Source organism: Theropithecus gelada, chromosome 1 (assembly GCF_003255815.1).
Source record: "Theropithecus gelada isolate Dixy chromosome 1, Tgel_1.0, whole genome shotgun sequence".
Classification (NCBI taxonomy): domain Eukaryota; kingdom Metazoa; phylum Chordata; class Mammalia; order Primates; family Cercopithecidae; genus Theropithecus; species Theropithecus gelada.
In genome coordinates, this window is record NC_037668.1 from 158,487,981 (window position 1) to 158,508,868 (window position 20,888).

At 39.8% G+C, this 20,888-nt stretch overlaps 1 protein-coding gene across 2 annotated transcripts in view; it reads right to left on the reverse strand.

The window, feature by feature from the left end:
- Positions 1-332: 332 nt before the first annotated feature.
- The window catches only part of C4BPA (complement component 4 binding protein alpha), a 41,070-nt gene continuing 20,514 nt past the window's right edge, over positions 333-20,888 (reverse strand). For both annotated transcript variants that reach the window (XM_025354944.1, XM_025354983.1), the window contains exons 7-12: positions 18,394-18,576; positions 13,511-13,705; positions 10,688-10,873; positions 4,020-4,190; positions 1,310-1,485; positions 333-757 (exon numbers count right to left, since the gene is read on the reverse strand). In XM_025354944.1, coding sequence (XP_025210729.1) covers positions 584-757; positions 1,310-1,485; positions 4,020-4,190; positions 10,688-10,873; positions 13,511-13,705; positions 18,394-18,576 — 1,085 coding nt within the window. In that variant the 3' untranslated portion in view covers positions 333-583. The remainder of the gene's footprint in view (positions 758-1,309; positions 1,486-4,019; positions 4,191-10,687; positions 10,874-13,510; positions 13,706-18,393; positions 18,577-20,888) is intronic.

Consider the following 20,888-nt stretch of genomic DNA (forward strand, 5'->3'; position numbering starts at 1 on the left):
GCCTGGCCAAAGTGGTGAAACCCCATCTCCACTAAAAATACAAAAATTAGCCAGGCATGGTGGTATGCACCTGTAATCCCAGCTACTCAGGAGGCTGAGGTGGGAGAATCACGTGAACCTGGGAGGTGGAGGTTACAGTGAGCCAAGATCACTGCACTCCAGCCTGAGCAACAGAGTGAGACTCCATCTCAAAAAACAAACAAACAAACAAAAAATCCAAGTACCTATTTTTTGTGGCCCAAACAGTAAAACAAATGTATTAACTTTATATTATGGATTTTTTAAGGACGCTTATTTCACAGAGTCCTAAATGACCACAAAGACAAAATAGTTTTTTATAATGTACATTTTTAATTGAGAAAAAAATTGCGCTTTGTGTCTTGAAAAGCAAAAATATAAGCCACACACAGGATGATTAATAATTTCACAATCTCAAAGCACCAAACTTAACAAATTATCATTTCTAGATATTTATTATGATGAATATCACTGCCAAATTGACAGTAGATTTGCTAAACTGATCTGTATTGATTTGCAAGAGGCAAGCTAGCAAGGCACCTTTTCCTCCTTCTTTTGAGAAAAATTATAGTTCTTTATCCAAAGTGGATTGTCTTGCCCTGTCTCTCTGTAGTTCCAGTTGTTCAATTTCCAGAGACAGCTTATACACCTCCAGGGCCATTTTCACATCCTCTGGGTTTGGAAGACACTGCATGAGTCTTTTGCCTGCGAGCACTTGTTCACAGCCTTCAGGGGTCTCCTAAAAGAGATATAAGTGGTGGGTGAGATTGAGAAGCTTCTCTCCTAATCATGAAGGAGAGTGGATCCTGACAGTGGAAGGACTACAGGATTGAACCAAGACCAACCTCAGACTGGTGGTGGAGGCTGGGAAAACAAGAAATCACTTGGGTCCCACCACAGTCTTCCCCAGGGGAACATGGATCTGTTCTGAAACAGCTGTCCAGAAGGCCCCCATGGTAACAGAGGCTGTTTTTGCTGACCATCCAGAAATGGAACAACAATATATTATATAGCTTAGCAAAAGTTAAGTTAGGAATCGGTACTACCGGGTCTATGAAACCCTGCTCTGTAAGGGCTCAGTTTTTGCTGTTCTCAAGTGAGAACAGGAGAACTTGCCACCCCTAACTTACCAGAACGCTTCAAGTCAAAAAGAGTTTCTTTGAGTGGGAGTGAGTCAGAAATGAATCCTGACAAGTCAGATTTCACCATTGTTGAGTGGTACAGAGCTCTAGGGGATGCCGCCATTTTTAGGGGTTGACAGCACAGACCTTCCTTGAATTGTGCCACTTACCCACTCACACCTGGGCACCTCTGGGTACCAGGTTCTGTTCTCAGAGCAAGTGATGCTTTTCGGACCAACCATACCATAGCCAGAATCACATTGGATGGTGACAGTTTCAGGCTCAACATACTGATTCTTATCCACAGACAACCTTCCATTCACTAATTCTGGTTTCAGACACAGAGCTGTAACGGAAACATATTTTTAAAAAATCTGTAAATCTATGAAGAAGGACATGACAACAGTCTCAGATAATAAGAATGAACTGTATCTAGTTCTGCTAATTGCTCTATCTTTCTCTTCATTTGAAAGCAATCATATTAGCATTTTATTGAGTATGACTACCTATCAGACTTCTGCTAAGCCCTTTATGTTGCTATCATTTAAGTCTCCTGGCAGCCCTATGAAATGAGCACTGTTTTATTCCTATTTTATCTAAGAGACAGTTGAGATATGTTAACACACTTGCTCAAGATGGTAACATTTTCATATAATATGACAGCATATTTCTTTTTTTATTATACTTTAAGTTCTGGGATACATGTGCAGAATCTGCAGGTTTGTTACATAGGCATACACGTGCCATGGTGGTTTACTGCACCCATCAACCCGTCATCTACATTAGGAATTTCTCCTAATGCTATCCCTCCCCTTGTGCCCCACCCCCTGACAGGCCCTAGTGTGTGATGTTTCCCTCCCTGTGTCTGTGTGTTCTCACTGTTCAACTCCCATTTACGAGTGAGAATATGTGGTGTTTGGTTTCTGTTCCTGTGTTAGTTTGCTGAAAATAATGGTTTCCAGCTTCATCCATGTCCCTGCAAAGGACATAAACTCATTCTTTTTTATGGCTGCATAGTATTCCATGGTGTATATGTGCCATATTTTCTTTATTCAGTCTATCATTGATGCGCATTTGGGTTGGTCCCAAGTCTTTGTTATTGTGAATAGTGTTGCAGTAAACATACATGTGCATGTGTCATTATAGTAGAATGATTAATAATCCTTTGAGTATATACCCAGTAATGGGAGTGCTGGGTCAAATGGTATTTTAGTTCTAGATCCTTGAGGAATTGCCACACTGTCTTCCACAATGTTTGAACTGATTTACACTTCCACCAACGGTGTAAAGTGTTCCTATTTCTCCACATCCTCTCCAGCATCTATTGTTTCCATGACAGGATATTTCCAAAAGAAGGTATGTGACCCCAGAATCCCAACAAGGTAACTCTCACTCACAGTCTTGATTGCTGCAAGATTCTATGTATAAAAATTTCCTTCTTGCAGACATTTATGCAGCCAACAGACATATGAAAAAATACTCATCATCACTGGTCATTAGAGAAATGCAAACCAAAACCACGATGAGATGCCATCTCACGCCAGTTAGAACGGTGATCATTAAAAAGTCAGGAAACAACAGATGCTGGAGAGGTTGTGGAAAAATAGAAATGCTTTTACACTGTTGGTGGAGTGTAAATTAGTTCAACGATGATGGAAGACAGGTGTGGCAATTCCTCAAGGATCTATAACTAGAAATACCATTTGACCCAGCAATCCCACTACCGGGCATACACCCAAAGGATTAGAAATCATTCTATGAGAAAGAAACATGCACACATATGCTTACTGCAGCATTATTCACAATAGCAAAGACTTGGAACCAACCCAAATGTCCATCAATGGTAGACTGGATGAAGAAACTGTGGCACATATACACCGTGGAATACTACACAGCCATAAAAAGGATGAGTTCATGTCCTTTGCAGGGACATAGATGAAGCTGGAAACCATCATTCTTAGCAAGCTATCACAAGATCAGAAAACCAAACATTGCAAGTTCTCATTCATAAGTGGGAGTTGAACAATGAGAACACATGGACACAAGGAGGAGAACATCACACGCTGGGGCCTGTAGGGGGTGGGGGCTAGGGGAGAGATAACATTAGGAGAAATACCTAATGTAGGTGACGGGTTGATGGGTGCAGCAAACCACCAGGGTATATGTGTACCTATGTAACAAAACTGCATGTTCTGTACATGTAATCCAGAACTTAAAGTATAATAAAAAAAAATTTCCTTCTTGCCTATTATTCTCCTGTGTACAAAAGAGAAAATGGTGGCAAATAAATATTGAAGTTTTTGACAGCAAAGTCATGCATGTTGACAGCAAACTTCTATGCATGTAAAGATCAGACCTGATCTCAACTCCTCCTGTCCCCACAATTGCTGCAAACTACGAGTCCCCCTTCACCCTCCTTGGCCCCTCCCACCAACACACACCATCTATATCATAGCAGGTGGTGCCTGCCCTGCACGAGACTCTAATGGAAATAACTGTCACTCACGATGTTTATAATTCACTCAGTGGAGCCTATATTCATACTAGAGCAAGTTTCCATGGAAACTTTGCCACAGGACACAGGTACACTAAGATAAAATGTGATGCTTTTAGAATATTTCTGGAAATATACAAGAAACCAGGTATGGGCTGCCTCAAGAAGGCTGAATTTTGTGATTGGGAGAAAGAAATGGAGGAGATTAATGCTTGTGTATGCCCTATGTATTTTTGCATTGGGTACCATTTGCATATATTGGTTATTTAATATAAATCAAATCAAATGTCTTCATGCTGCCTCTGACAGGGAAGAAATTTAGCTCTCAGTGCTCTCAGGACAGGTCCACCCACTTAGTCTTGAGCTGAAAAGCAAGCTGGAGTTACCTTTACATCGAGGGGCTGGAGCTGACCAGCGTGAATTACTGCAGGAGAGTGTTGCCTGTCCAACCAGAACGTAGCCTTTATCACATTCATATATAATCTCTTCTTTGAAAAAAGTGTATACACTAGCTTGTTTATAATGCCCATGGGCAATTTTAGGAGGAAAATTGCAATCTTGAGGGAGAGACAGAAAAGTGAGAGAGCGTTAGCTTGTAAAGTGTATCAAGTAGCACATTGCAGACTATGTGTAGTTTGTAGGAGGCTTCATTCTGTCCTTCCATCCTCGCTGCCCATAAGAGCATGTAGCCAAACCCAGACATTTGTGCTGCCCTCCTGTACGCCTCAGACTGAGCAACCATAGAAAGACTTGAGTTATAGCCCTTAGGTTTTCCTTCATCTTATTGACAAGTTCACTCAGCTTTCCATTGTTTAGGAACCATTTTGGCATGCAGCCTTAGGTCATATCATACTCATAGTACACTTAGTCACTTTCAGGCTAAATGCAGAGATGTGCATCCGTGAGAAACTGTAAGGATGTTATATCATCCACCATCTCTGAGTCATTGCTTCCCAGTCGATACTGTCCATCCATGCCCCGGCAAAAAATTCTGTGTTTTAAAACGTTATAGAAAAGAGCTCATAGGATAAATGAAAATGGTGACTTGAACATTGAAATAGTCAAGAGGACATGGCAGGTGCAGAGCACCTCTCTGAAAGGGAATACTATCAGGTCCACAAACACTGCATGAGAAAATTTAAAAAAAAAAAAAAAGCAGAGCAGCAGGAATGTTGGACAAAGTACTATACCAGTGGACTATGACAGTTATAAGTACTATAATAAGATGCTCCTAGAAGCATGGAAGGGGTGATGGCCCACAATAAATCAGACTGAAATGCTGGGATTGACATGGCAGATGGTATAAGAAGGGATTAAATGACTCAGGGAAGTTAACATGCTGGAGTGGACATTCGTGTACAGTGAAAAATGCACCAGGTAGTTATGCCACAAGGGAAGTCCTAGAGGGAACAATATTTACCAAAGCTATAAGGAACTCCCTGAAAAGAGGAGAACCAACATCAAATGCTGGAACTGATGACAAAAAAGGTCATTAATGAAAAAGGTTCACTGATAGCCATAGCAGTCAGAGAGCTGCTCATATGCCTCAGAAGCTAAATAAATGCAACCATTATAATGAATTGCAAGGTCAGAGAGGCAACCAGGGGTGCCTGAGAGTTATGAAGATTAAATCATAGCATTCTTAGGGGTGAAAACAGATGAGCAGCCAACAACAATATACACTTTATTTGTACCATCAAAAGAAATTAAGGATGGATGATCAAGGGACCAAGGCATTTGGCCCAATAAAAAGTCACAATCCTTTGCCCAACATATGAACCTAGGACAGTTTTCCAGCCTGGTAATCATTAATTGAAGATGAAGCCAGTTGCCAGGAGTGAAGATGCTATAAAATCTTGGAAGGTTCGCACAGTAATGAATCTGCCAGTCCTCCAAGAGGACCTACGTTTATTTATGTAGGTCACTGTGCACTGATAAAAGAGGTACAATAATTCAAAAATTATTACACATAGGGCTTGAGTTGACATTGATACCTAGAACCATCGTAGCTCTCCTATTAGTTCAGTTTGTGGTCATTTACATTATCCTTGAAAGTATAGTCAGAATAGACAAAATTGGTAGTTGGCCCAGCCCCTATATTGGGTTCTTGACCTGTGGGGTAAGAGCCATCTTATGCAGGAAGACCAAGTGAAAGCAATTGATACCACCCACCCATTTCACCCTCTCCCCAAGGCAAATAAAGTAAATTTAAAGAAAAAAACACTACCACAATATCTCCCGGGGTGAGAGAGGAACATGAAAATTAGTGCCGCTCAAATAGCTAAAGACATTGGAGTGGTAATCCCTATTATATTTCCATTAAATTCTTATCTGTCTACTATAAAAATTAGAAGGATTCTGAAGAACTACAGTATACCACTGGAAAAAAAAAACACACATCTTAGTTCCTATTGCAGCCATTGTACCAGATGTGGTATCTTTGCTAGGGCAGATTAATGTGAGTTCAAGTAAATGAGGTCACTGATTCAGCAAAGACCCTTCTTTCCTTTCCTAGCAGAAACAGTTTGCATATACATGGAAGGTGTCAAGAGTGTACATTTGCAGGTTTGTTTTTGGGCTATGATAACCCTCCCACCCATGTCATAATAGAGTCTGAATATATCTTGACCATCTGGATATCCACAGAACATGACATTGATCCGATATATCAATGGCATCATGTTAATTCCCCCAGATAAGCAAGAGGTATTAGCATGATGATGTTCCAAAGTAAAAAATAAAACAAAAAATAGAGTCAGGTGTTTGCCACATCAATAAAATTTTCAGAGGTCCAAGGTTCAGGGAACACTAAGATATCCCATCCAAACTAAAGTCAAATTATTGCAAATTGCACATCCCACTCTGAAGAATGTAGTACAGCACCTAAATAGGACTTTTCAGATTCTAGAGGCAGTGTAATTCATACTTGGGGATGGTGCTCCAACCCATAGGCTAGGGGGAACAAATGATTGCCAGGTTTGAGTGGGGCCCATGGTAGGAAAGTGCTCAACAGCAGGTCTAGTCTGCAGTGAAATTACCCTGTTGCTTGAGCCTTAGGACCCAGCAGAGCCTAGTGTATTGAAGGTGGTTGTAGTAGGAAAAGATGCAAATATCAACAGGACATTTACACCATAGACCATTGAGATCGTGAAGCAAGGCCATGCACTGCAGTAGAGGACTGTATGCTTTCTGAAATATAACTCTTGGCATGTTACCACGTCCTGATAGAGAAAGCTCCCGACAGTGGGTCATCAAGTGATCATGCAGCCAGAATCACCCATCATGAGCCAAGTCTGTCAGACCCATCAGGTTATAAGGTTAAGCAGGCAACCATTCATTATAAGATGGAAGTAGAGCATCTGGGATTGAGCATGGGCAGGACAAGCTGGCACAGGCAAGCTGCACAAATAGAAAGCCCAATTCCTACCTGTGCCCAGCCACTGTGGCAGGAGTGCCTCTTCTTTAGCTCACAGTTGTGGCTGTAGCAGTTATCCAATATAACCAACTGTCCGGATGGGGAAAACTCTGAGCGTGGTTCACAAATATTTTTGGTATTGTAAACCAAAAATAAAATTCTAAGGTCCCCCAATCATCTGAATGGACCCCTCCTCTTGGCCAAGAGCATTCCAGAGTTAACCTGAACATCTTATTCAGGCCATGATGGAAGAGAGGGTTGGACATTCCCCATTATACCCATCCAACATTAACATCAACACAGATCTTAAATCTAATAAGAAACATTTATGGCTCAGCACGGTGGTTCATGCCTGTAACCCCAGCACTTCAGGAGGCCAAGGTGGGCGGATCACTTCAGGTCAGGAGTTCAATAACAGCCCGGCCAACATGGTGAAACCCTGTCTCTACTAAAATACAAAAATTAGCTGGGCACAGTGGCATGTGCCTGTAATCCCAGCTACTCAGGAGGCTGAGGCAGGAGAATCTCTTGAACCCAGGAGGTGGAGGTTGCCATGAGCTGAGATTGCATCACTGCACTCCAGTCTAGGCAACAGGGTGAAACTCTGTCTCAAAACAAAACAAAGCAAAACAAAACAAATCTCCACAACCTCTTATCATAAACCAGATATTCCTTTCTTCTGGTAATAATTCAACCAATTGCCAATCAGAAAATCTACCTATGATCCAGAAGCCCAGCCCCACTCCCCCTTCCCCGACACCACTTTGAGTTCTCCCACCCTTCCAGATCAAACCAGTGTAAATCTTACATGTATTATGTCTCCCTAAAATGTATTAAAGCAAGCTGTACCCCTACCACCTTGGCCACAGTCATCAGGACCACCTGAGGCTGTGTCACAGGCACATCCTCAACCTCAGCAACATAAATTTTCTAAATTGATTGAGACCTGTCTCAGATATTTTGGGTTCATAGTATGTGTTGTAGAGAAGAGAGAGATAACCTCCATCTCAAATCCCCTTAGCTCTCATGTGGGCTCTTCAGCTGGATCTATAAATCAAATTGGCACTAGGTAGATTAACAAGGGAAAAGCACACAGATTTTATACATACATGGGGATCTTCCCAAGAGGGTAAAGTCTGAAGAAGTGGCCAAAGCAAGATATTTTATACTTTGTAAACAAGGAACAATAAATTTGAGAAGAAATGTCAGGACAAAGGGGATTTGGCTAGGAGCAATAAATTTCTAGGAGAGTCACTAGGAGATGTATAGGGAGGGGCTGTAAAACTAGTGGAAAATAAAAGCTACTTTGGGAATTTTAGTATTCAGGTCCACTGCAGCCCCTAATTCCCAGTCTCTGGTGATAAGGGCTATATAGTTTCTTGCTCTAGAAAGGGTAGAGTACTGCTCCCAGAGGAATCTTTATGGCTTGTGCATGCAAAAAGAGACAAGACAGCTAGCCCTTTCTGAAACTTCAATTTCTCTAATGTTTTCAACTTGAAATATTCAACATACCAATTCAGCATATTTTGAGATGGCATGTCCTTCACTCCTTTGGTCCTTCACTCCACTCCTAAAATGGAAGCCGCATTACAGCCCAATCAATGTCAGTCTTGAAAGACAACTTGTAAGGGGTAATCTTCCTGAAAGGAAGTGCTATAGAGGGTACACCTAAAGAAAGTGGCCTAAGGATAGGCTAAATTAGGATTCAGGGCATGGAATGAATGGCTTGTCTGGTCAAGGTCCTACTCCTGTAAGGAGAAAGATTGGAAGATTGGGCACAAAGAGATCTGGGGTAGGAGCAAGTAAGTGGACATTTGAGAGTGGGCGGGAAGTGTGAAGATCTTTATTTTGTGTGTTAACACCAGAGCATCCTCAATAGAAAAGGTATTAAACAGCCAAGTAAAAAAAAGTCTTAGCTAGTTGAGGTAAGCTATTCTCTGTTATTGGCCTCATGAGTCCTGGCACAAGAGGAGGAGGAGCAGAGTGGTTGTGGTGGCATGCATGGAAGACAAGCATGGACCCAACAGCATGGGGTCCCACTCACCAAGGCTCATTGTTGTCACTGAATCTCCAACCTGCCAACAACAATGCTAAGTCCCTAGTATGATACCATCACTTGAGGCAACCAAAAAGCCACTTCCTAGCAAGTTGACTACATTGGACCTCTTCTACCGTGAAAGGAAGAGAAGTGTATTCTGATAGAACTAGACAAATATTGCAGGCATGGATTTGCCTTTCTTCCTTGCAGAACCTCAGTCAGCACAGTCATCTTAAGGGTTACAGAGTGTCTGAACAATTGGCATTGACATAGGATCCACTACATCCAACTAGAAAACCCACTTACAGCAAAGATGATGTGTTGTTGGGACCATACTCACAGAATCCACTACTCAAATCACATACTGCATTACTCAGAACCTGCCGACCTGTGAAAACACCGAATGGCCTATTAAAGGCACAGTTGAAGTGCCAGCTGGGAGGCAATGCTTGACAGTGATGGGACACTGTCTTCCAAAATGCTGTATTTATTTTAAATCATACTGACTTTTATACGGCTCTGGGTCCCCAGTAAAATAAATGCATCAGTCCAGGAACTAGGGGATGGAAGTGTGAGCAGCCCCACTGGCCACCACTCTAAGTGACCTACTTGGGAAATTTATGCTTCACATCTCTGAAGCTCTGGGACCCGCAGGTTTAAAAGGCCTGGTTGGCAAAGTGGGAACATTTCTACAAGTGGGAGATAGGAGTTTTCCTGTTGATTAATAAGCTGCAACTAATGCTTGGTCACTTTGGGCTCCTAATAGGGGTAATGAGCCCTCACCATCGCTAGATAGAGATATCAAACACAAAGGGAGAAGGGTGGAATGTGTTAACACTTGAGCCGTTTTTTTTTTTTTTTTGACAAAGTCTTGCTCTGTTGCCCAGGCTGGAATGCGGTGGTGTGATCTTGGCTTACTGCAACTTCCACCTCCTGAGTTCAAGCGATTCTCCTGCCTCAGCCTCTTGAGTAACTGGGACTACAGGCCCACACCACCATACCCGGCTAATTTTTTGTATTTTTAATAGAGACCAAGTGTCGCCATATTGGCCAAGCTAGTCTCGAACTCTTGACTTCAGGTGATCTGCCCACTTCGGCCTCCCAAAGTGCTGGGATTACAGGCGTGAGCCACCATTCCTGGCCCACTTGAGCCTTTTGGAGAAGCAGAAGGAGGCATTTCACACTGGGTGATGGTCTGACTGGAGGGCTCAGAGGCAACAGAAGGCTGCTGTTTGAGGAAGAAGGAAGCGAGCTCAGAAAGGCAGGTTCAAATAGATTTTGACAGTTCTTCTTCTGCAGATTGAGACATATGGACCAGAAATAAGGGGAGAAAGAGAATAATACAAAGAAACAAAACGCAGTACTTGAAAAGTCCAGCTTACATATTACATGCTGTCTATTTCACTGATTCAGAAAAGAGGAAACTGAGGTGACCAAAAGAAAGGGAACACACGATGAGGAGGAAGGAGAAAGTTGGACCCATTCCAAGAATCATGCAAGGTATAAGAATTTTTTTACCTAATTTTAAACCTTCTCTTAATAATCTCCATCACACTCATATGAAGAAACTCCCAGAATAAGATAATTCTATGAACTCTTACTGTCTCCACATGATGGTGTTCGGGGACTCCATGTGCCATCTGCTTGGCATGTAGCTGATCTTCTGATCCCATGACACGAAAATGAAATCTCATCTCCATAGAAATAAACACAGTGATTGGCAGGACGATTTTTCCTGTGTTGAGTGATTTGAGCACTATCTAGCTTTGGTTCAGGGCAACATAACGCTGAAAAATAAAACGTGAGGTGCATGGTTAGTAAAATCACCATGAGGAAGCTTCCATGGCTAACAACCCCATTTCCATCTTTGGAAGATCTCACCACTGAAGAGAGATTGGGAAAACAGAAAAGGAGACTCAGGACACTCCAAGTCTGCTCTTTTCCCCCTTATTTGCTAAAGTCCTCTAATCCAACTAAGCATTTCATTAGGAGGCTCCAAAATGAAAACCTATATGAAAAGCCAGGTGTGGTAGCTCATGCCTATAAACCCAGTGCTTTGGGAGTTCAAGATGGGAGAATTGCTTGAGCCCAGGAGTTTGAGACCGGGCCACAGAGTGAGACCCTGTCTCTAAAAAATTAAAAAAATTTAAAAAAATTTTTAACCAATAGGAAAATGTAAATTTTCAAAATTATTCAAGAGCAATGACAAACAACATCCATTTACTTATGGCTTCATTATTAAACTCTCTATTAACTTACACTTCTCAAGTCACAAAGAAGAAAGTTTTCAAAAGTTTATATCCACCTAACAGCTAAAGCACACGAATAAATTTAAATTATTGCTTATTTCAAGGATTTTTCTTTTTTGATCCAAAATTTAAGAGAAATAGCTATTTAAATGGCAAGATCTTGCTTTATCACTCAGGCTGGAGTACAGTGGCACAATTATGGCTCACTACAGTCTCAAACTCCTGGGCTCAAGCAATTCTCCCACCTCACCCTCATGAGTAGCTGGGACTACAGGTGTGTGCCACCACACCCACTAAGTTTTTTATTTTTTGGTAGACAAGGGGTCTCACTATGTTACCCAGGCTGGTCTCAAACTCCTGGCCTCAAGTGCTCCCCTCACCTCAGCCTCCCAAAGTTCTGGGGTCACAAATGTGAGCCATGACGCCTGGCCAAATTCTTTAATTTTTTAATATAGTAAGAGCTGCTATAGGGACATAATTTTTTTATTCATTAGTAGCAATACTTCAAGAAAAATCTTGCTATTGTCTGATGTAAGAGAAAACATCAAAACAGAATAAAACATTATATTCTCCATGTCAGTAACTCAACCAGTATTAAAATGGGGTCTTTTGGACATACTCAAACATTTCCAGTGCTCATTTGTTTAGGAATTATAATAAAAATACTCAGAAATCATATGGTTTGGATATTATAACAACAATAATATTTATGAAATGCTTTACAGTATAGAAAATACTTTTAAATATGTAAGCCATGAGTCTAAATTCACATTTGATCAGGTTTCATAACTTGGATAAATACTACTTCACTTCTGCTTTTAAAATTGTTAAAAATATTCTTTATTAAATAATTAAATCAATAAGACCATAGTGGGTCAAATAAATGTAACCAACTGGGTCCTGCTCTGTCATCCAGGCTGGAATGCAGTGGCATGACCTCGGCTCACTGCAGCCTTGGCCTCTTAGCCTCAAGTTATCCTCCTACCTCAGTGTCCTGAGTAGCTGGGATTACAAGCATGTGCCACCACATCCAGCTAATTTTTTAAATTATTTGTAGAGACAAGGGTCTCACTGTATTGCCCAGGCTGGTCTCAAACTCGTGAGCTCAAGCAATCCTCCCGCCTCAGCCTCCCAAAGTACTGGGATTATAGATATGAGCCACCGCACCTGGCCTAAACACAACTATAAAGGAGGTTTTTAAACATCTATAAGGCAGTATTTTTTGTTATTTAAGTAATGGCAATAAGTTAATTATTAAGTATATTTTTAATTCAGTCCTTTCATTAAAATATTTTATTCTATTTCCCCAAAATGAGTCTGAATAACTGCAATTAAACTTTGTTAAGCCTTAATACGAAATAAATAATCTTCTGACAGGTTGATCTAAACTACCACTTTTTGTTATTTATGCATTTCACACATTGTTCAAATTCTGCCACGCAGCATAAAATTCCCTGTATTCTTGGCCTCAGTTACTTCACCTCTAAAGTGGCAAGGTTCTGATAGATGGGTAGAAGAAAGCATTTTCTTCCTCTGTTGTCTGTTCCACCGAGGCTCATAAAATAGTATCCACCTGTCCTTCAGTCCCTCACTCATTCCCACAAATAAAAGAGGTGCATCTCCTACCAGAGAAACTGGAGAAAGTCTCCTTTATATCCTTCCAAAGTGAGAATACTGAGTCACGAGTCAGGACTTGTCTTCTAGAGGCAGATCAGGAGTCCTGCCATCTCATGACTCAAGAGGAATGAGACACAAGTCACCTTGCAGCTAGTTACATTCATGACTGTTTCACAAACTTTTCTTCTGCCAAACACCCTAAAGCCCATACTGGGGGGAGGTAAGGGCTATGAAGGAAGCCTGACTCTGACAACAGTTGAACTGTATTCTCCATTCCAGTTTTACCAGTAAGAAGACTAATACTTAATCTGCATACTATTTGACTTCTGTGTCTACTTCTCATTTGATTCTGAACTGGGATAAGGAAAGGTTCCAATTTCTCAGTGCCTCAAACTGTAACATGTTTATGGTCCCCTTCTGGTACTAACTTCACTAATCTGTCCAATTAACTTAATTCTAAACTTGTTGTGAGGGATAAAATTATCTTCATTTAAGGTAGAGAATCCTAGCACGTACTGGACGTTTAATATACAAAAATATTAAAAAACAAAAACTCACCCTCACATCCTTGATATGGGGTCCATCTCAAATTTTTCTGACAAATCAAAGTCATAGGTGCATCTGTAGTGGGTTTGTAGCCAGGATGACAGCGGTACCTTAATATAGTCCCAACAACATACACATCCTCTTTTTTCGGCCTAGGATATGTTTCCCAGGAAGCATGTGGAATGTCTGGTAAGTTAGTACAACTACCTGCTCATGAAAGAAGAAGAAGAAGAACAAAGGGACACTATTACTAGGGCTGCCACAGCAATCAATAAGCCTGTCCTATCAAAGGAGGTCATGTGTTCATTCAGCCTGGAACCAGCCTGCAAGGCCTGATGTATCAACCACACCAGAAAAGATGCATGGACATTCGCTCAAATGTGCACACCTCCAGAGAGGCTCTTTACTAAGGGCACTCCCAAGTGGTTTCCATATGCTGTGCCAAGTATAATAATATTAATTCTCCTTCCTCTTCTTTACACTTCAGAGATTTCAGTTTCTGAACTGAAGCATGGCAGGAAAACTGTCACAAACAAATCTAACTATGTTTCCTGATTGATTGGGGAAAATAAACAAGAGCCATTCCCCTCATCCAGATGATACCAGGAATGGCTTGGCAAGAAAAAAACAAACTCCAAGCATTTTCTGAGCCTGGGCCTTGGGTCTTGTCCTCTTCTCTCTTTCCCAATGCTACTGATTCATATGATATGGAAATATAATGCAAACATCTACCACATTGGATGATTATCACTTTTTATCTTTAGATATTTGAAATGGAATATAAAAGTTCCTTTTTAATGGCATTATTGAGATTCAAGTCACAACAAATAAATTCACCCATTTAGAATGTGCAATTTGATGGTTTTTAGTATATACAGAGTTGTGCAACCATCACCATTAACTAATTTCAGAATATTTTTATCAACCCAAGACGAAACCTCATATTCATTATCAGTCACTCTCTATTTCCACCTCCCCCTAGGTCCTGACAACCACTAATCTATTTTTTTTCTTTATGGATTTGCCTAATCTGAGCATTTTAAATAAATGGAATCACACAATACATGTACTTTTTGTTGCTGGCTTATTTCAGTTAGCATAATATTTTCAAGGTTCATCCACATTGTAGCATACATTAGTACTTTTTATTTTTCATTTTTATTGCCAAATGATATAATCCATTTTATGGATAAACCACTTTTTGTTTATTCATTATTCAGTTGATGGGTATTTGGGTTCTTTGGCTATTATAAATAACGCTGCTATGAATCTTCATGTAAAATTTTTGTGTGTGGACATATGTTTTCATTTCTCTTGGGCAGATACCCAGGAGGGTAATTACTGAGTCATATGGTAACTCCATGCTTAAACTTCAGAGGGACTGCAAAAACTCTTTTCCAAAATGGTCACACCAATTTACATTCCTATTAGCAGTGTATGAGAGTTCTAATTTTTCCACATCCTCACCAACATTTGTTATTGTCTATCTTTTCTATTGTAGCCATTCTGCTGGATGTAAAGTGGTATCTGATTGTTACTAGAAGGCTATCCTTACAAGAAATACTAAAGGAAATTGTTCAAACTGAAAGTAATTGACACCAGACAGTAATTTGAATCCACAGAGAAAAACAATGAGTATCAGCAGAGGTCATTATGTCAGTAATTTGAAACCCAATAGGATATATATTACTACTCCTTCCTTCTCTTAGCTGATTTAAACAGCAATTGCATAAAACAATATGTATATTATTGCATTATTAAGCCTATAACATAGAGAAATGCAATATATTTGACAATAACATCACAAGAAAGGTAGGAGGAAACAAAGCTGTATTGTAGTACAGAAGTGACACCAGATGGTAACTTAAATCTACAGGAAGAAATAAAGAGAGCTAGAAATGATGAATAAGAAGATTAACATAATAAACTCTATAAATATATACTTGCCCTCCTTTCTTCTCTCAGCTACTATAAAAGACATGAAACATGAAATTATATAAAACAATAATTATAAAAATATATTGTGCAGTTTGTAATATATGTAAGTGCAAAATATATCATTGGATTCTTGGTTGAGGTTTTTATCTTTCTGCACTTTGAATGTGCCATCTAGCTGCTTTCTAGCCTCCATTCCTTCTGATGAGGAATCAGATGTTAATCTTACTAGGGTTCCATTGTACATGATGTGTTGCTCTTCTCTTGCTGCTTTCAAGATTTTCTCTTCATTCTTGGTTTTCAACATTTTGATTATAATGTCTCCAGGTCTAGATCTTTTTGCATTTATCCTACTTAAGTTCAACAAGCTTCTTGGATATGTAGATTAATGTGTTGTTTTGTTTTCTGTTTCGGCTTTTTTTTTTTTTTGGGCCAAATTTGTGATATTTTCAGCTGTTTTTCCTTTGTATAGTTTTTTAGCTCCTTTCTCTTTCTCTCATCTTTCTGGGATTGTCATTACACATATGTTGGTACACTTCATGGTGTCCCACATTTCTCTGATGCTGTTTATTTTTCCTCATTCTTTTCATCTCTGTGCTGCAATTGCATAATCTCAATTTATATTTGAATTCACTGATTCTTTTTCCAACTCAAATCTACTGTTGAGTTCCTCTTTTGAATTTTTCATTTTACTTACTGTGTTTTTCAACTCTACAATTTCCATTATCTTTTTAAAATAATTTCTATCTTTATCAGTATTTTCTATTTGATAAAACACTGTCATAATACATTTCTTTAATTCTTTAAATATTGTTTCCTTTAGTTCTTGGGACATATTTATAATAGCTGCTTTGTAATTCTTTGAACTTTTCTGCTAAGTCCAATCTCTAGGCTCCCTCAAAAACAGTTTCTATTGTTGGCTTTTTCCCTTTACATGGGTCACTCTTTCCCGTTTCTTTGCATGTCTGACAATTTTTTTTTTTTTTTTGAAAACAGGACATGTTAGATAATACATTGCAGCAACTTTGGATATTGATTCTCCCTTACCACTTTTAGGATCTGTTGTTGTTTCCTCATTTTCTTGTTTGTTTGTTTGTTTAGTGATGTAATTGGACTAGTTCAGTTAAGTCTATTTCCTTCAAAGTGTGCAACATCTAACAGCATGCCTCAGAGAGCACAGACTCGGGCATGTACACAGTATTTTTAACTGCTAGGGATAACTGTGGTTTTCTCTTTGACTGTCTCTTTCTCATTGAGACTTTGGGTAGTCTACCTCTGTTGGTATTACATACAACTATTGGCCTCCAACAATTTTTATCTGATTGTTCTATTTTTTTCAACAACTCCCTGGGGCATAATATGCATCACAGACTAATCCAATTAAAGTTCCTTGAAAGGGGCAGAGTGTTTACAGTCTTTGAAGCTTGCTCCAAATCTGCCCTGGAAGAATGTCTGTCCTATAGATCAGGAGCTGGGGGAAATTAGAAAACTCATTCTTCTCCAGGCACTGCACTAGAGTTCTTCTTATGGTGTAGGAGCTGTGAGGAGAGAAAAGTGGGCAGTAGGAACAGGCACTGCCACAAAGCTGTGCCCACCACCAAGTACACATATTCCACAACCCAGAGCCAGGGAGAATACTAACTACCAATATTCATAGCTGTCAACCTACCCATAATAGTTCTTCCATTCTAGAAAGCTGGGGAAGATGGGAGATGCCACTTGGCTGCTGAGCCAACTGGAATAGTTCTCCTGCAACATAGAGCCATGCAAAAAGCGGGGACTGAATTCTTTACCAACTGCCCCACTTAGATCCTCCCCATATAATGGGAGTTGGGGGTGAAGGAACAGACACTGACGCCTGTTTGCTGGCACCTATTCAATGTACGACTTCCACAGCATGGATCTCTGAAAAATGCTATCACATAATTTTCACGGGCTGCCAAATCCACCCCAAATAAATTTTTTACCCCGGGGAGCTGGGGAAGATGGGAACTGCCACTCATGAGCCTACAGAAACTATCCTCCCACAAGGTAGAGCTGTTGCAGCCACTAGTTCTAATGCAATGTCCTCTCACTGTTCCTATCAAGTTTCCATATTTTTGCTGAATAAATGCTTCTCAGTTTGTTGTAATCCCTTTGGTCAATCTCCAGAGACCTTGAATGGTTTTCTTTGCTAATTTTGACCAGCTTGGTGGATACCTCTTCAGGAGAGAGGTTTCCCCAAACTTCTCTACCTCTGTTCCAGAAATCCCCAGAAGTTCTTGGTATTTTGTGAGGGCAAAACTTAGAGCACAAGGCATCAGTGGCTTCCTTCCCTTACCAGTTGTATAACCTTGGGCAAGTCTTTTAACCTCTGTGAACAGTTTCTCATCTGTAACATAGGATAATCATAGTGCTCACAATTGTTGGGAAGATTCATTGAGTTAATCCTTGTTAGGCACCTAGTCTAGTGCCAAGTTATCATTATTACTATTGTCATTATTTTTAATAATCCACATGAGTTTATAACTTCAGAGTGTTGGAATCACAACCAGTTCACACAATACTTTTGTACAAGTTACAAAAGGCATTTTTCCTCAGGACACTTTATTATTTGTCTTTCAAAGTAATTATAATAATATAATGATTTTGTCAGAATAAGACAGCTTTCTATCAACTTCCAGAAAATTGTTGAAATAAATATACAAATCCACAAATATCTACAATGTTAACACCTCCTTTTAAGGTTGGAATGTGCCCAGTCTTGTGGTATGTGGCAGTCTTGTGTGATGATATATGACCTCTCAGAGTGTATTAAAATCATTTTTCTTTCCAACAAGAAAAAAAAAGGAAATTATTGATCTAGATGTAAATTTTTACTGTAATTCGTAGTGAGCCTATGCATGCAAGTATACCCATATTAACAGTACTGGTTACCTTTAGATGTCAAACATTGAAATTCCTTCATGGTCCATACTTACTGGGCTCACAAGCAGGAGGAGAAGGATCCCATTTGCTATCAGCACCACAACGAATTACACTGCTGCCTGTGAGAGCAAAACCTTTTTGGCATTTAAACACAATAGCGTCTTTGTAATTATAGATGGGTCCAAATCCAGAGACAATTTCCCCATGTGAAACATCTGGCTTGTGACAGGTGATTTCTAAAGAATCATGAGAAAAGACAAGTGGATTTTAAAAGGTAAATGGTAATAATGATATTATTGCCACTGCTAATCCAGTTACAAGTGCAACACAAATGCCTGATGAATGTTCATGTCAAGTAGATACAAGGGAAACATTTTAAAGTGAATACACATACACAAACACATACATATATAATATGGCTGTATATATTTTATATATATATATATATATATATATATATGTACTCCTTTTAGTACTAGTTTTTAGTGGTGGAGAAGTTGAAGAAGTTATCCACAATTACCTCATAGAAAGACCAATGTGATGAAAACTCATTTTACTGAGGCTTTTAAAAGCTGAAATTATTTATATTATGTTAATAATATATATAATACTATATATTATACAATATAGTATTATAGAATATATAACATTATATTAATAGTATTATATATTATAATTGTATTACATTTGATATAATGTATATTTATATATACATATAAGTATGTGTGTGTGTATATATATAAAATATGTAATTTCAGCTTTTAAAATGAGTTTTCATTACATTGGTCCTTCTTCGAGATGATTGTGGATAGCTCCTTTAAATTCCCTACCAATAAAAGTCAGTCATACATAACCCAGCAGAAACATATTTCTAAGGCCCCCAAAACTTTCAATATAATGGCCTAATTTCCTAGATGATTTTGGTTATGGGTCAGTGACCCATAGTAATTACATAGTGCAGAGGCAGCCCAGGGGATCAGAGACCCATTCTCCAACAAGCAGAGAACAAAACTGCCCCCTATCCCACACCCCTCACCCACATCCTGGCAGTCATCCAATCCTGTCAATTCTGCCACTTTAATTCCTCTACAATCCCTTAACTTCTCTCCACCCCACTGCCACGCTACAGCTGAAGTCACCTTCAGTTTTTGGCTGGAGGGTTATACAGTTGCTGTCTTAGTCTGTTCCTGCTGCTATAAGAAAATACTTTTGCTAGTTTATAAATGATGGAAATTTATTTCTCACAGTTCTGGAGGCTGGGAAGTTCAAGATCTAGCCACCATCAGATTCAATGTCTGCTTGCTCTCTCCTTTCAAGATGGTGCCTTCTTGCTGCGTCCTCACATCAGGAAAGGGATGAATGCTCTGTCCTCACAAGACAGAAGGGCAAAAGAGACTAGGGCTCTCCCCTCCACCTCTTTTATAAGGGCACTAATCCCATTCCTGAGGGTGGATCCCTCATTACTTAATCACTTCCCCAAAAGTTCCACCTGTTAAAATGATCACATTGGGTCTCAGGTTTTATCATGAGTTTGGAGGGACACATTCAAGCCATAACAGGTGACTGTCAGTTAAGTTTTGTCCTACTTCAGGTTGTTGTCCCACAGCCAGAGTTATCTTTCTAAAATGCAGCACATTTATTCCCCTCGTCAAAGCCTTTCAAAGTCTCCCCTTCATGATTGTTCTGAGATCCTGAGACTGAAACACAAGGTCCTTCATAACCTGGCCCCTGCCCACTTTTCCGCCCTCAGCTATTGCCACTTCTGCTTGTTGCAGATCTAACTCCAGGCATTTTGCACTGTTGGCAGTATCCTGCTCTTTTGTGCCCCTCATCTGATTGTGTCCTGTGGTGGGTTAGTAAGCAATATTGTGTAAACTTAGTAGTAAAGTCAGTAAACTCAGATTCCTTAGACTAGCTAACTAATATATGTTTTGACTCAATTATCACTTGCTTTGTCCTGTTGCCCTTCTGGCACTTAGTAGGTTTTGCTTGCCCTACAGGCATATGTGTTTCATCTTATAGGTGCAAATTATATTTTCAGTTCCGCTTCTTGAACAGACTGAGACTACGTTCCCCAGTCCTCTGAGGCTACTTTCTAATTCTAGACAAAAGGCTGGAATGGAAAGTGATATGTGGTTGCTTCCAGGCCAAAGCTCTTAGCCAGGACACAATTGGCCTTTCTCTCTTCTTCTACTGAAGAGACTGTGAAAGCACATTTTGAAATGGAGGTGCCATGAGATCAAAGCAACCTGGCTTGCTGAGCTGGTTGCTAAGCCAGCACAGACTACAGCTGCCCTGGAGAGTCTCCTGGACATGAAACAAACTTAGTATGAATGAGAATAAACTTTTACTTCACCAAACCAGTGAGATGTTGTTGCTGTTTGTTCCCATATACTGTTAACTCCCAGTTCACTACTCCCATTTTTATGGATTTTATATACTAAAACAACATGCAATAAGTATCAGGTGGCCAAATAAATGATTGCATCTGAGCAATAATTAGTTCATCTTTGAATTTTCCATTTTCCCCCCAATAAATTCACCTTTC